The sequence below is a fragment of the Schistocerca americana genome, chromosome 1, assembly GCF_021461395.2.
Source record: "Schistocerca americana isolate TAMUIC-IGC-003095 chromosome 1, iqSchAmer2.1, whole genome shotgun sequence".
NCBI lineage: Eukaryota > Metazoa > Arthropoda > Insecta > Orthoptera > Acrididae > Schistocerca > Schistocerca americana.
In genome coordinates this window covers 799,086,034-799,103,067 of record NC_060119.1, presented here as the reverse complement: position 1 = coordinate 799,103,067, position 17,034 = coordinate 799,086,034, and the positions used below count along the sequence as shown (strand labels likewise).

The following is a 17,034-nucleotide window of genomic DNA, read 5'->3' as shown; positions in this document are numbered from 1 at the left end:
GACAGAAGCACAATTTTTGTTGCCACATTCTTGAACTTTTCCAAAATTTCATGAGAAACTGCCAGAAAAGCTACTCCCGGGAGCTGATGTATTGATGAAAAGTTAGAAGTTTCTGTGTGCAATACGTATCATTGAAACCTTGAAAGTATGGAATAAAAAGTTTTGCATTGGTTGACAGTGATGGATAATTGGTTCTCGCATGTGAGACTGGCAGAAGAAATGGGGACAGGAAACTCGGTATCATTGCGACACTGAAAAAATTAAAAAAATAAAGTGCCATTCCTGTAATTTTCAAGATGTCACAGACCATAATGTAAAATCAAGCATATTTGGTTTTAGCCCAAAGACCATTTTGGTTTTGTATGCCCTGAAACTGAAAAAAAAGTTATACAGTTCTCATTTCCAACATGTATAATGATGGTGCGATTAATACTGATAAGAGTGAAAACAAAAACCTAAAATTATTACATACTATGGCAAACACAAAGATGTTAACACTAATGACCAGATGCGTGAAATGTGTAGTGTTAACAAGAAGACTAGAAGACGGCCAATGGTTATTTTTTATTCCATGCTAAATATGGCTGCAATCAGTGCACAAATCATGCTCACTAAATTAACGAAAAACATGGGCGAAGGCAAAAAATAAGATGTCTTTCAACTAGAATGGCAAATGAAACAATAACAGAAAGTCAAGGTGCGGAGACCAACATCGCAAATGAACCTCCAATAGTTACAACTGAATCTGCTCCAAGTGGCTCAAGAACCAGTCAAAAAACTGAAGAATTTGCAGAAACATTTGATAGAAATCAAGTCACAGAAGAAACTGGAGAAAATGTAGGCAACCTGGAAATAAATGAAAGTGATGAAGTGGGTTCAACAGCTTCTGGTTGACAAGAACAATATTTGCAGCCAACATTTGGAAAGAGAGCTGACCCTTCAAATTCTGTAATTTCCAAACAGAAGAGACAAATGCCATGCAACCTTACAAAAAGTGACAAATAAGTCAACTAGATTTAGTTGCAAAATTTTGTGACGCCTAATTGTGCCTTGAACATCCGATTGCCATTTGTGAAACGTGCACCAAAACTAACTTATGTCTGAATTGTTGGCACATATTTTCTAGTTTCTCTCCTGTAATTTTTGGTGTATGTTTCCAGAGAGTTATCTATCCTTTCCAGACTTTACAACTGTAATTTACAATACGAGATACTACAAGAGGAAACAGTTATTTTGTCGTATGGGAGCTTTAACTTTGCAGAAGATTTTGTAATAAAGGGCAAACTTTTGCTTGCATTTTTGAAGATACGAATTTTTTGTAATTTTGAGTAATAAAGAGATAAATATTCAATTCATTACAAGAAGTTGTATCTTGGTTACTGAACCCCACATATCAACAAAATATAGTCTGACATGGTGAACTGCATGAAAGACCTGTGAGGTCCTTGCAAGTCACCAAGTAATTTTCAGATTGCGAGTTCCAGAGGATTAATATCTAATTGATCATCACTCAGCTCTTATAATTTTTGCTGTGGCACCTTGTGCTGCTTCCGGTCATGTCTCCGTGGCACTATACAAAAGTGTTTATCAAAGGGAACACCAAACTACCTTGAAAAGATACTATGACAAGGTAAACTACTGGAGAAATTAATGCCCAGAAGTTATAGGTAAGAAAATCTGCTCACCAAGCAGCAGCAGCAGGCTAGCATTGCTACCTCTGGATCACGGGGTCCCAGGTTAGATTCCCGGCCGGGTTGGGGATTTTCTCTGCCCGGGGACTGGGTTTTTGTGTTGTCCTCATCATTTCATCATCATCATCATCGTCATCATCATTTGTGACAGTGGCTAGATTGAACTGAGAAAAAAAAATTGGACTGTGAAAAAATTAGGGCTTTGTACGGGTGCTGATGACCGCGCAGTTGAGTGCACCGCAAATCAAATATCACCACCAAGCACCAAGCAGCAGCAGTAGCAAAAACCACAAACAAAAGCTAAGGAAACTAGGTTTTGAAGCCAGTTACTCCATCTTCTGGCAGAGGAGTTGAAGGAGAAGGAAGAGGGATGAAGGAAAAGAACTGGTGAGACTTATAAAATGGGGAGTATTATGGAAAAGTCACCGAAGAACCCTGGGTTAGGGGAGACTTACCAGTCAGCATGAGAAGGAAAAATTGATTGTTGTGGACTGCACCAGGTGAGATTTGAAGACCTCAGAACTTTAAGGTGAAAGATAGGGTAGTAAGTAAGACAGAATTTCTGACAAAACATTGTGGAATAGTTAATATAAGCAGAAAGCTTAAGTGCTTTATACATGGTAAATATGTGAGGTGAGGTGAGATTGGGGAGAAATAAGGCAGGTCAAAAAATAAAGGCATAGAAAACTAAAAGGGAGTGAAAAAAAAGGAAGATGTTATATCATTTCCCACCTGCATATTTCTCAGAGGAGAATCCAGATGGCACATGTGTTGAAACAGGCTCGCAATCATGAGTGTCTCCAAACATTTTAGCATAAGGGGGCACACTGGCTCTTCCACTAAGTCCCAAGATCCGAGACCTAGCTGTAATCTAAGTTTCCTTTTGGCCTGATACCCTAGTACTGTTCGGAACACCTCAGTACAGTTCAGAAGTTTTCGTGTCACTTACCGCTGCAGCCACTTTTTATGAGCTGAAACTGGGTGGCACTGGAGTAATTATTACACAGTGACTGCTTATTGTTTGACCTCGAGATGTGGCCTTAATTTCATTTCATATATATTGCTATAAATAAGTGCCACTCATGAAGGCTATTGTAACGTCCTTTCATGAAACCTTGTTTCTTCCATGCATCATCAACGTGACAGCAAGGGATCAGAACTTAGCACGAGCTGCATATGAAATCAGCACTACAGGATATCTTTCCACTGTAACAATCCTCACCACACAGCAGCAGCAGTAGTGGTTTGCTCTTCGTTCCTTGCAGATACCACAAGTGTGGCTTAACAAAAGTTGGACAGACTATAGTTGATCATACCAACTTACTGTAGTGTTGAATTACCCGCAAATTTTCTTTTCGGGACTAGATGGCGATTGAGATATCTATGGCGCAAAAAGTGGGAGTGACCTCCACTCCACAATTTCTGTTGGCACTTGCAGGTAAGTGTTCAAGTTACGATAGCTGATACGCGTGCTGCGCTTTACGTATTGTTACAACTACTTCCGACAGTGCTAAATGTTTAGTAGTGACATCTTCTGGGGAGTGGGGAAGTTAAGTGCAGTACTACAGCACCGTCTTGTGGGTAGCAGCAACACATGCAGTCTGAAAAGCAAAGTCTAGTGAGGCTAGTGTGTTTCGAGTGTACAGTTCCTTAGTAAAGATACAGTGTGTTTAGCAATGAGTAATTTAATTAAAACTGCCTTTAAGATAAATCTAGCAAAATTCTTTATCCAGAACTCTTGCTCCTAATACTATTAATTGGCACCATTTTGATCTGCAGTTAGATCCCTTGTGTGTGAATTTGTCTAAATATGGAAAAGAAATGGAAGATAATGAGTGCAAAAATTTAAGAGCAGTGAGGAATCAATATTTCATGACTGAGGCAAGTAATAAGGCAATGTGTATAATTTGCAATGTAACAATATCAGTTCTCAAACTACACATTATAAAAGTCATTACAAGATGAAACATTCTCAAAGTTATCCCAAATTTACCGGGAGCCAACAGTTAGAAATATATTCGTCTTTGAAATGCTGTTTGCAATCTCAGCAAATGATGTTTAAGAAAGTAAATGCTGAACAAACAGCAGAAAGTCGTCCTAATTTCCATATGGCTCACTCAGTGGCAAAACATGGAAAACCATTTACTGACAGTGAATTACTGAAGGGTTGCATGATTGCAGCAGTTGAAGAGATGTGCCCAAAAAAAGCTAATTTATTTAAAAACATCAGTTTGTCAGCAAACACTGTGGCTCAAAGAGTAAATGATATTGTTGACAATATGTTATATATGGTAAATTTCCAGGAAATCTGATATAATAATTACTGTTAAAATGTGCAGTTGCATTATATAAATAAATAAAAGCAAGTGATTATGTATTTTATATCTAAAAACAAAGATGATGTGACTTACCAAACGAAAGCACTGGCAGGTTGATACACACACACACACACACACACACACACACACACACACACACATATACACAGTCACAAGCAGACATTTCTAAACGCAAAGAGTTTGGGCAGAGATGTCACTCGAGGCGGAAGTACAGAGGCAAAGATGTTGTTGAAAGACAGGTGAGGTATGAGCGGCGGCAACTTGAAATTAGCGGAGGTTGAGGCCTGGCGGATAACAAGAAGAGAGGATATACTGGAAGGCAAGTTCCCATCTCCGGAGTTCTGACAGGTTGGTGTTAGTGGGAAGTATCCAGATAACCCGGATGGTGAACACTGCCAAGATCCTCAGAACCTTAGGCCCCCTACAAAACCTTTCACCTCACTCCATCAACCTCCTGACCCCACCGACACCCCGCACCCCTACCTTCTACCTTCTTCCTAAAATTCACAAACCCAATCATCCTGGCAGCCCTATTGTAGCTGGTTACCAAGCCCCCACAGAACGTATCTCTGCCTACGTATATCAACACCTTCAACCCATTACATGCAGTCTCCCATCCTTCATCAAAGACACCAACCACTTTCTCGAACGCCTGGAACCCTTACCCAATCTGTTACCCCCGGAAACCATCCTTGTAACCATTGATGCCACTTCCTTATACACAAATATTCCGCACGTCCAGGGCCTCGCTGCGATGGAGCACTTCCTTTCACGCCGATCACCCTACCTAAAACCTCTTTCCTCATTACCTTAGCCAGCTTCATCTTGACCCACAACTACTTCACTTTCAAAGGCCAGACATACCAATAATTAAAGGGAACAGCCATGGGTACCAGGATGGCCCCCTCGTATGCCAACCTATTCATGGGTTGCTTAGAGGAAGCCTTCTTGGTTACCCAAGCCTGCCAGCCCAAAGTTTGGTACAGATTTATTGATGACATCTTCATGATCTGGACTCACAGTGAAGAAGAAATCCAGAATTTCCTCTCCAACCTCAACTCCTTTGGCTCCATCAGATTCACCTGGTCCTACTCTAAATCCCATGCCACTTTCCTTGACGTTGACCTCCATCTGTCCAATGGCCACCTTCACACATCCGTCCACATCAAACCCACCAACAAGCAACAGTACCTCCATTATGACAGCTGCCACCCATTCCATATCAAACGGTCCCTTCCTTACAGCCTAGGTCTTCGTGGCAAACGAATCTGCCCCAGTCCGGAATCCCTGAACCATTACACCAACAACCTGAAAACAGCGTTCGCATCCCGCAACTACCCTCCCGACCTGGTACAGAAGCAAATAACCAGAGCCACTTCCTCATCCCCTCAAACCTAGAACCTCCCACAGAAGAACCCCAAAAGTGCCCACTTGTGACAGGATACTTTCTGGGACTGGATCAGACTCTGAATGTGGCTCTCCAGCAGGGATACGACTTCCTCAAATCCTGCCCTGAAATGAGATCCATCCTTCATGAAATCCTCCCCACTCCACCAAGAGTGTCTTTCCGCCATCCACCTAACCTTCGTAACCTCTTAGTTCATCCCTATGAAATCCCCAAACCACCTTCCCTACCCTCTGGCTCCTACCCTTGTAACCGCCCCCGGTGTAAAACCTGTCCCTTGCACCCTCCCATCACCACCTACTCCAGTCCTGTAACCCGGAAGGTGTACACGATCAAAGGCAGAGCCACATGTGGAAGCACCCACGTGATTTACCAACTGACCTGCCTACACTGTGAAGCTTTCTATGTGGGAATGACCAGCAACAAACTGTCCATTCTCATGAATGGACACAGGCAGACAGTGTTTGTTGGTAATGAGGATCACCCTGTGGCTAAACATGCCTTGGTGCACGGCCAGCACATCTTCGCCCAGTGTTACACCATCCGGGTTATCTGGATACTTCCCACTAACACCAGCCTGTCAGAACTCTGGAGATGGTAACTTGCCCTCCAGTATATCCTCTCTTCTCGTTATCCGCCAGGCCTCAACCTCCGCTAATTTCAAGTTGCCGCCGCTCGTACCTCTCCTGTCTTTCGACAACATTTTTGCCTCTGCACTTCCGCCTCGACTGACATCTCTGCCCAAACTCTTTGCATTTACAAATGTCTGCTTGTGACTGTGTATGTGCGGATGGATATGTGTGCGTGTGTATACCTGTCCTTTTTTCCCCCTAAGGTAACTCTTTCCGCTCCTGGGGTTGAAATGACTCCTTACCCTCTCCCTTAAAACTCACATCCTTTTATCTTTCCCTCTCCTTCCCTCTTTCCTGATGAAGCAACCGTTGGTTGCGAAAGCTTGAATTTTGTGTGTATGTTTGTGTTTGTTTGTGTGTCTATCAACCTGCCAGGGCTTTCGTTTGGTAAGTCACATCATCTTTGTTTTTAGATATATTTTTCCCACGTGGAATGTTTCCCTCTATTATATTTGTATGATTATGTATTTTGTGTGATTTATTTGGATTGTGAATTTTATTTTACTTCACTTAAAGAGCATGGTTTGTTTCTGAATGTTGCAATTAACACTTGTTAAGTGAAATGCTTTTTTTCCATAGGAACACATATAAAATAGGTCATTGTATTCCATTCTGAAAAAATAAGTACCAAAACGGATTTATAATAGAGTATTGCGATTTTTTATTTATAGTACAGTGCGTTCTATCGTAGAAGATAGTTGTCTAAAGATATTTGATTATGCCTCTGCTTTAAAATTTCCCAAAAAAGTCTATTATTATTAATAGCTACTGCCTTATGGGCATCTTTAATGAATTTGTGTTAGTTAATGAGGACAAATCAGAATTGGAATTCATAAACAGCACTACAGGGGAAAGGGTTTCCATGTGCCAGTGAAGAAAGAGCTTGCAACATCACTGTAGAGAATTTGCAACATTATTGTGGAAGCCCAAGCAGTGGTACAGGCGACAACAAATCCTGCGCGAGGCGCATTGTGATCAATACAATTGAGTACTGCTCCGTCAGAACTTGTGTTTTACGGAGTGGTAGTTTATAAGATAACTATGACTTAGTGTTTATTTATAGTGGCCAAAGAGATCGACCCAATCCAGAATATGGTTTCACATATGGTTATTAAATACTGAATAAAATAACACTGAACAAACTCTTTATACAAAACATAGTTTAAGTGAGTCAGTTTCTCAATTTTTTCTTTTCTCATGTGAATCACTCATTATGAGAACTGCTTGATAAGCAAGGTTTGACAGTAATAAAAAATATTACGGTGGGGCAGATATCATACATGTCTGACCTGTTACCGCAGGCCGGACTGGTGGTGTTCACGTAGTTTGGAGACACCTGTTTTAGAGCATACTCTGCGACAGAGTATTATGTGTTGCCAATATACAACCTCTATCCATGCCATTCATCATAACTGATAACTTGGTGGTAGTCGTTCCAATGTAGAAGGCTGAACAGCATTTACATAACAGCCCTCAGTAGTGGATTTTATACCAGTTACATGGCTGCTGTAGGTGGCGATAGGAGGGTACACAGGGAAGATCTTACAGCAGGAATAATCTCGGGTGTAGGAGCCATAGGGTAAGAAACTGGGTGCAGAGGGAGCATAGAAGCTGAGCAGGATATTGGGGGCGGGAAGTGATGAAACACTATTCTCGGTGTGGCGGGCAAGACAAAATGTCATATAGAATGGAAGTCATTTCAGGGCATGATTTTAGGAAGTTGTTATGTTCTGGGTGCTCCCAAAAACTTCCAGTCATAGTTTTTTTAAGACAGTCTGAACATAACCATATTTATTCTACATAATATTTATCATTGTCAGTTAATTGCACTATGAAATGTAGCATGAAAACACAAGAGTGAATGCTGATCTCCACTATGATATATTTAGAATTTTAGATGTCAATCTGTAGATGACAATCATTGTATGAAGCTAGTTTTTCACTTCTTTCCGTTGTTTATTATTCTGCATTTGTTCTTCCTGTAAACAGTGTTTGCCAGTTTTAGTGTACTGTCCCTAAGACCTTGAAATCTTTGAAATAAGATCCCTTCCTTACATTTTTTATATAATTATATGTTAACATATTCCATAGTCTAGATGCAGTGATGCATAATCCAGTAAGCAGAATACACATATAAATAAAATTAAATGGAGCTGTTGTGTGTGTGTGTGTGTGTGTGTGTGTGTGTGTGTGTGACAGGTAAATTTAATTTGTATTATCTTAAATCACACAAAAATGTTCCATTCCAGTGTAGGTAAAATAACTGATGGTATCCTTTATGAAAAGGAAAGTTTGTGCTCACCATATAGTGGAGATGCTAAGTCGCAGATAGGCACAACAAATAGACTGCCACAAATAAAGCTTCCAGCCATTAAGGCCTTCGCCAACAATACACACAAGCAGACGCAACTCTCACTCGCGTGACTGCAGCCTCAGGCAACTGAAATCGCACTGCAAACAGCAGCAGTGCATGATGGGAGTAGCAACTGGGTGGGGGTAAGGAAGAGATTGGAGTGAGGAGAGGATGGGATAGTATAGTGGGGGTGGCAGACAGTGAAGTGCTGCAGGTTGGACAGAGGGTAGGGGAGAGGTGCGAAGGGGAGGGGGTGAGGGAAGTAGCAGAAAAAGAGAGAAGTAAAAATACCGAGTGTGATGATGGAATAATGGCTGTGTAGTGCTGAAATGGGAAAAGGGAAGGGGCTGAATGAATGGGTGAGGACTGCGACTAACGAAGGTAGATGCCAGCAGGGTTACAGGGGCATAGGAGTATTGCAGGGAAAGTTTCCACCTGTGCAGTTCAGAAAAGCTGGTGTTGGTGGGAAGGATCCATATGGCACTGGCTGTCAAGCACTCATTGAAATGAAGGATGTCATGTTGGGCAGAGTGTTCAGTGACAGGGTGGTCCACTTGTTTCTTGGCCACAGTTTGTCAGTGGCCATTCATGTGGACAGACAGCCTGTTGGTTGTCTTGCCCACATAGAATGCAGCACAGTGGTTGCAGCTTAGCTTGTAGATTACGTGACTGGTTTCACAGGTAGCCCTGCCTGTGATGGGATAGGTGATGTTCGTGACCAGACTGGAGTAGGTGGTGGTGGGAGGGTGTATGGGACAGGTCTTGCATCTAGGTCTATTACAGGGGCATGAGCCATGAGGTAAGGGGTTGGGTACAAGGATTGTGTAAGGATGGACGCGTATATTGTGTAGGTTCGGTGGAAGTTGTGGTACCACTGGGAAGGATAGTGGGCCTCATTTTAGGGCACAACGAGAGGTAGTTGGATCCCTGGTGGAGAATGTAATTCACTTACTCCAGTCCTGGATGGTACTGAGTTACAAGAGGAATGATCCTCTGTGGCCGGACAGTGGGAGTTTTGGAAGTGGTGGGAGACTGGAAGGCACAGGAGATTCGTTTTTGTACAAGGTTGGGTGGATAATTACGATCTGTCAAGGCTTCAGTGAGACCTTCGGTATATTTCAAGAGAGAGTGCTCGTCACAGTAGATGTGACAACTGCTATTGACTAGCCTGTACGGAAGGGACTTCTTGGTATGGAACAAGTAGCTGCTGTCAAAATGGAGGCATTACTGGCAGTTAGTAAGTGTGATATGGACGGAGGAACTGGTGTAGCCATCTTTCACGTGGAGGTCAACATCTAGGTGGCTTGTTGGGGTGAGTAGGACCAGGTGAAGCAAATTGGGGAGAATTTGTTGAGGTTCTGGAGGAATGTGGTTAGAGTGTCCTCACCCTCGATCCAGATAGCAAAGATGTCATCAGTGAGTCTGAACCAGGTGAGGGGGTTTAGGATTCTGGGCTTTTAGGAAGGATTCCTCTAGATGGCCCATGAACAGGTTGGCATAGGATGTGGCATGCGGGTGCCCATAGCTGTACCCTGGATTTGTTTGTAGGGAACACCTTCAAATGAGAAGTAATTGTGGGTGAGGATATAGTTGGTCGTGGCAACTAGGAAAGAGGTTGTTGGTTTGGAATCTGTCAGGCATTGGGAAAAGTAGTTTTCAGTAGCAGAAAGGCCATGGGCCATAGGAATGTTTGTGTAAAGGGAGGTGGCATCAATAGTGACGAGCAGGGCACCATGTCGTAAAGGGACTGGAACTGTGGAGAGTCGGTGGAGGAAATGGTTGGTATCTTTTATATAGAATAGTAGGTTCCAGGTAATAGGTTGAAGGTGTTGGTCTATGAGACCAGAGATTCTCTCTGTGGGGGCACAATGGGGCATCCTGGGTGGTTAGGTTTATGGATTTTAGGAAGCATGTAGAAGGTAGGAGTGTGGGGAGTGGTAGGGGTGAGCAGAGAGATGGACATAGGGGAGAGGTTCCTGGGGTGGGCCTAAGGATTTGTGTAGTGACTGTAGATCCTGCTGGATTTCTGGAATGAGGTCAATGTGGCAAGGTTTGTAGATGGAAGTATCTGAAAGCTGGCGGAGTCTTTCTGCCAGGTAATCCTTGCGGTTCAAAACAACAGTGATGGAGCCTTTGTCCGCCGGTAGGATTATGAGATTGGGATCAGTTTTTAGATGGTGTAATTCAGTTCTTTCTGTGGATGTAAGGTTTGCTTGCATGTTGAGGGATTTGGGGAATGATTGTGAGGCAAGATTCGAGGTTAAGAAGTTCTGGAAAGTTAACAGGGAGTGATTTGGGGGCAGTGGGGATGGATCATGGTTGGGTGAGGAGTGAACCGAGTTAAGCAGGGTTCAATATTAGTCTCAACCAAAGATGGCTGCACCCGTTTCATACCAAGAAGTCCCTTCCGTACAGCCTAGCCACCTCTGGTCATCGCATCCACAGTGACGAGTGGTCCCTCTCAAAATATAAGGTCTCACTAAAGCCTTCACAGACTGTAATTATCCTCCCAACCTTGTACAAAAACAAATATCTTGTGCCTTATCTTTCCAGGCTCCCACCATCTCCCAAATTCCCACTGTCCGGCCACAGAGGAGCTTTCCCCTTGTTACTGAGTACCACTCAGGATTGGAGCAACTGAATTACATTCTCCACCAGGGTTTTGACTACCATTTGTCATGCCCTGAAATGAGAAATGTCCTGCCCACTATCCTTCCCACCCTCCCACAGTCGTATTTTGTCGTCCACAGAACCTACACAATATACTCGTCCATCCTTACACAACCCCTGCTCCCAACTTCTTACTTCATGGCTCATACCCCAGTAATAGACCTAGATGCAAGACATGTCCCAGACATTCTCCCACCATCACCTACTTTAGTCCGGTCATGAACATCACTTATCCCATAAAAGGCAGGGCTACCTGTGAAACCAGTCATGTGATCTACAAACTAAGCTGCAACAACTGTGCTGCATTCTATGTGGGCATGACAAAGACAAACAACAAACTGTCTGTCCACATGAATGGCCACAGACAAACTGTGGCCAAGAGACAAGTGGACCACTGTGTTGCTGAACACACTGCCAAACTTGACATCCTTCCTTTCAATGACTGCTTCACAGCTTGTGCCATGTGGATCCTTCCACCAACACCAGCTTTTCTGAACTGCGTAGGTGGGAACTGTCTCTGCAATACATCCCATGCTCCCATAACCCTCATGGCCTCAACCTTCACCCATCCAGTCCCTTCCCTGTTCCCATTCCAGCACTAAACAGCCATCATTCTGCCATCACACTCAGTCTTTTTTTACTTCTCTCCTTTTCTGCTACTTCCTCTTCTCCACCCCCCTCCCCCCTGTCCTCTATCCCTCCCCCTCCCTGCTCCAGCCTCCTCCCATACCCCCATCGTGCTATCCCTCCCCCTCCCTGCTCCAGCCTCCTCCATACCCCCACCCAGTTTTCAGTTGCTTGAGCATCTCCGCTACATGGTGAGTAGCAACTTTCCTTTTCATAATATTGTTGCACTCCATCCTGCATTTTCTGTTGTTTGATGGTTTCCCGTTTCTTTTTTTAAGCCCTAAAACTGCTGTGCATTTTTTGCTGGGCAATGAATGAAAATGACTGTAGTTGTATGGCATAGTTTTCCTATGACAAATAATTTGTGTACTTAAAAGATGTTTAATTTTATTATGTTTCTCTACAAGCGGAAGAGATTGGTGCAGTGAGGCGTGACCTGGAAGAGTATGGCAATCCCTTGCCAGCATTTCAGAGGATTGGAGGGCTTCTTGCAAAGGAAGCAGGGCAAGATCATGAATCTGTAGAGATTGCCATTGCAGATCTGAACAGAGCGATAGACAAAGTGGTAACTATAAATTTGGAAATGTTAGGATTATCCAGTATCATACATAAGGTACGTCTATTTAAGAGACAGTACCAGACTGAAATACAAGCTGACATATAAATCTTCTTTAATACTGTGGTTTCCTTCATCTGGTAAAAAAAGAGGAATGAATGGAGGGAAATGGGACAATTCACAGATTATGTAGTGGGAATTCATTTTTTGCTCCATCTTTGCATCTTTTTGCCAGAGGAAAGAAGCTAATAATATTGGTTTATTGCTACCTGATAAGTAATTTTTTTTTTTATTAACTTGGGCTGTATCCTACCAAAATGGTGACCTACACAGTATCAGGGAGGGTGTAAATTTTACTCAGTTTGTACCTAAGCCCAAGGCAATGTAGTTGTCAACAAAGTTTACAAATGAAAAGAAGACAATTAACACTAGAGGAGAACGACTGAAACACATTTCTGCTTTGGGTCTCAATTTTTCTTTTGTTTCCTTTACTTATTGCTCAATATATAGATTGAATAACATTACAGATAGGCTACAACCCTGTCTTACTCCCTTCTCAAACACTGCTTCCCTTTCATGCCCCGCGACTCTTATAACTGCTACCTGGTTTCTGAACAAATTGTAAATAGCCTTTCGCTCCCTGCATTTGACCCCTGCCATTTTCAGAATTTGAAAGAGAGTATTCCATTCAACATTGTCAAAAGCTTTCTCTAAGTCTACAAATGCTAGAAACATAGGTTTGTCTTTCCTTAACCTATCTTCTAAGATAAGTCTTAGTGTCAATATTACCTCACGTGTTCTAACATTTCTATGGAATCTTAACTGATCTTCCCTGAGGTCGGCTTCTACCAGTTTTTCCATTTGTCTGTAAAGAATTTGTGTTAGTATTATGCAGCTGTGACTTATTAACCTGATAGTTCGGTAATTTTCACTCTTGTCAACACCTGCTTTCTTTGGGATCGGAATTATTATATTCTTATTGAAGTCTGGGGGGGATTTTACCTGTCTCATACATCTTGCTCACCAGATGGCAGAGTTTTGTCGTGGCTGGCTCTCCCAAGTCTATCAGTAGTTCTAATGGAAAGTTGTCTGGTGCCGGGGTCTTGTTTCGACTTAGGTCTTTCAGTGCTCTGTCAAACTCTTCACGCAGTATCGTACCTCCCATTTCTTCTTCATCTACATCCTCTTCCATTTCCATAATATTTCCCTCAAGTACATTGCCATTATATAGACCCTCTATCTACTCCTTCCACCTTTCTGCTTTCCCCTCTTTGCTAAGAACTGGGTTTCCATCTCAGCTCTTGATTTTCATACAGGAGGTTCTCTTTTCTCCAAAGGTCTCTTTAATTTTACTGTAGGCAGTATATATCTTACCCCCTAGTGATACATGCCTCTATATTTCTGCATTTGCCCTCTAGCCATTTGTGCTTAGCCGTATTGCACTTCCTGCCAATCCCATTTTTGAGATGTTTGGAATCCTTTTTGCCTGCTTCATATACTGCATTTTTATGTATTTTTCCTTTCATCAGTTAAATTCAGTATCTCTTCTGTTGTCCAAGGATTTCTACTAGCCCTTGTTTTTTTACCTACTTGATCCTTTGCTGCATTCACTATTTCATCTCTCGAAGCTACCCATTCTTCTTCTACTGTGTTTCTTTCCCCTGTTCTTGTCAATCGTTTCCTAATGCTGTTTCTGAAACACTCTACAACCACTGGTTCTTTCAGTTTATCCATGTCCCATCTCCTTAAATTACCGCCTTTTTGCAGTTTCTTCAGTTTTGATCTGCAGTTCATAACCAACAGATTATGGTCAAAGTCCACATCTGCCCTTGGAAATGTCTTCACAAATTAAAACCTGCTTCCTAAATCTCTGTCTTACCATTATGTAATCTATCTGAAACCTTCCAGTGCATCCAGGCCTCTTCCACATAACAATCTTCTTTCACGATTATTAAACCAAGTGTTAGCTATGATTAAGTTATGCTCTGTGCAAAATTCTACCAGGAGGCTTCCTCTTTCATTCCTTAACCCATTTCCATATTCACCTACTACTTTTCCTCCTCTTCCTTTTCCTGCTATTGAATTCCAGTCCCCCATCACTATTAAATTTTCGTCTCCCTTCACTATCTGTATAATTTCTTTTATCTCATCATACATTTCTTCACTCTCTTCATCATCTGCAGAGCTAGTTGGCATATATGCTTGTACTACTGTGGTGGCATCATTGCTACAATAATGTGTTCACTATGCTGTTTGTTTTGTATGGAGTGTAGTCATGTATGGAAGTGAAACATGGACGATAAATAGTTTGGACAAGAAGAGAATAGAAGCTTTCGAAATGTGGTGCTACGGAAGAATGTTGAAGATAAGGTGGGTAGATCACGTAACTAATGAGGAGGTATTGAATAGGATTGGGGAGAAGAGAAGTTTGTGGCACAACTTGACTAGAAGAAGGGATTGGTTGGTAGGACATGTCCTGAGGCATCAAGGGATCACAAATTTAGCATTGGAGGGCAGCGTGGAGGGTAAAAATCGTAGAGGGAGACCAAGAGATGAATTCACTAAGCAGATTCAGAAGGATGTAAGTTGCAGTAGGTACTGGGAGATGAAGGAGCTTGCACGGGATAGATTAGCATGGAGAGCTGCATCAAACCAGTCTCAGGACTGAAGACCACAACAACAACATGCTGTAAGTAGTAGCTTACCTGCACTCCTACTTTTTATTCATTATTAAACCTACTCCTGCATTACCCCTATTTGATGTTGTGTTTATAACCCTATATTCACCTGACCAGAAGCCTTGTTCCTCCTGCTGCTGAACTTCAGTAATTGCCACTATATCTAACTTTAATCTATCTATTTCCCTTTTTTAAGACCGATGACCATCGCAGTCTGGTCCCTTTAACCCCCAAATCCCTTTTTAAATTTTCTAACCTATCTGGCCGATTAAGGGATCTGACATTCCATGCTCTGATCCGCAGAACGCCAGTTGTGTTTCTCCTGAGTAGTCCCTGCCCGGAGTTCTGAATGGCAGACTATTTTGCCTGAGGAATATTTTACCCAAGACAACGCCATCATCATTTAACCATACAGTAAGTTTCCCCTTGTTTTCAGCCGTTCACAATACCTACACTGCAAGGCCATTTTGGTTAATGTCACTGGGCCAGATCACTCAATCAACCAGACTGTTGCCCTTGCAACTACTGAATAGGCTGCTGCCCCTCTTCAGGAACCATACATTTATCTGGCCTCACAACAGATACCCCTCCAATGTGGTTGCACCTACGGTACAACTATCTGTGTCGCTGAGGCACGAAAGCCTTGCAACCAATGGAAAGTTCCATGGTTCATGGATATCAAATTTCTTAAGAACAGGTGCTGGTAACTTCAAAAGTTAGGTATGATCAGAAGAGCCCAGAAATTACATGCGCTTTCAACTACTTTGCCATTTTGAGGATATAGTCATTAAACAAGTATCGGGATTCTAAATTTTGTTTTATATTGATCATGAAATGTAAAGTCTATGGTACTTAGCCCATTTTGTCTTTATAATCCCACCCAGATGGTATTCAGTCTTATCTATGCCATCTGGAGTGACTGGAATTTTGTAACAAGTATGAACAAGAATGGATGTTAAAAATTTTTCAACCATCTTAGTATTGACCCAGCACTGTCCAGGCAATTGTGGTGTCTCACTCCATCAGTTCCCCAAATGAGGGGATAGACTTGAAGTGGACGGCTGAGGCAAGAACTGTTCTCGCTACAGAGAAATCTGCCATAAGGAAGATAACACTTTAGGCACAACAGAAGTGTTTTCACACTAACAGCGGAAGTGACAAAAACAGAAACTGTCGTTCAAGATACCGTATTTACTCGAATCTAAGCCGCACTTTTTTTCCGGTTTTTGTAATCCAAAAAACCGCCTGCGGCTTAGAATCGAGTGCAAAGTAAGCGGAAGTTCTGAAAAATGTTGGTAGGTGCCGCCACAACTAACTTCTGCCGTCGAATATATGTAGCGCTAAACAGGCTTGCTTTGCAGGCACAGAGATAAATACCGGCGCCAAAACCTCTGCATCAGTAAATAAATTTAAAAAAAGGTGGAAGAAGAGCTTATTTCTCCGCCCCGAGTTTCGACCACTGCATTTTCATACGTTATCCAAAGAAGTAAATACAAATTCCGTATTGTTCATCTTCGAATGTAGCAGCATTTCAATGTACTGCGAAAATCCGACTGACAAGACTGTTTGGGGTTTTTGTCAATATGGCCAACTCTACATTCTGAATTTTTTCCTACCTGTGAGAAGATGGTTGCTGATAGGAACTTTTATGAATTGTGAATCACATGCAGTATTCTCTTCACCATAAGAATAATACGAATATAAACATTTTGCGCTGTATTCTTTCGTGTTTGCTGCTATGTCATTTAAATCCTGACTGCCTAATAATCTACGAAACTAGAGTGAGACAACAGCAAACACGGAAGAATATACGTATCATGTCATGTTTATATTCGTATTATTCTTATGGCTAATAGTGATACAGTCAGAAATGAAGCACGGCAATTGACTCGATTTTTAAATCTAAGATGACTCTAATTACTGTGCAGAAGGTAATGTGATGTACTAAAGAGGCGTCTGCAAAGATTTTCAAACGGGGAAAAATTTTCGCTAAACTCTCGTGCAGAACATCTTCTATCATACGCAGTCTGTTATTTGGTTCTTGTTGATCATTATCAAAGAAAGCAGCAGTGTAAGTAACAGC

The 17,034-nt window shown here is 42.1% G+C and overlaps 1 protein-coding gene across 1 annotated transcript in view; it reads left to right on the top strand.

The window, feature by feature from the left end:
- Window positions 1-17,034, top strand: part of LOC124612604 (ras GTPase-activating-like protein IQGAP1) — a 340,604-nt gene that overhangs the window by 68,676 nt on the left and 254,894 nt on the right. Inside the window, exon 5 of the mRNA XM_047140897.1 lies at window positions 12,125-12,282. Coding sequence (XP_046996853.1) covers window positions 12,125-12,282 — 158 coding nt within the window. The remainder of the gene's footprint in view (window positions 1-12,124; window positions 12,283-17,034) is intronic.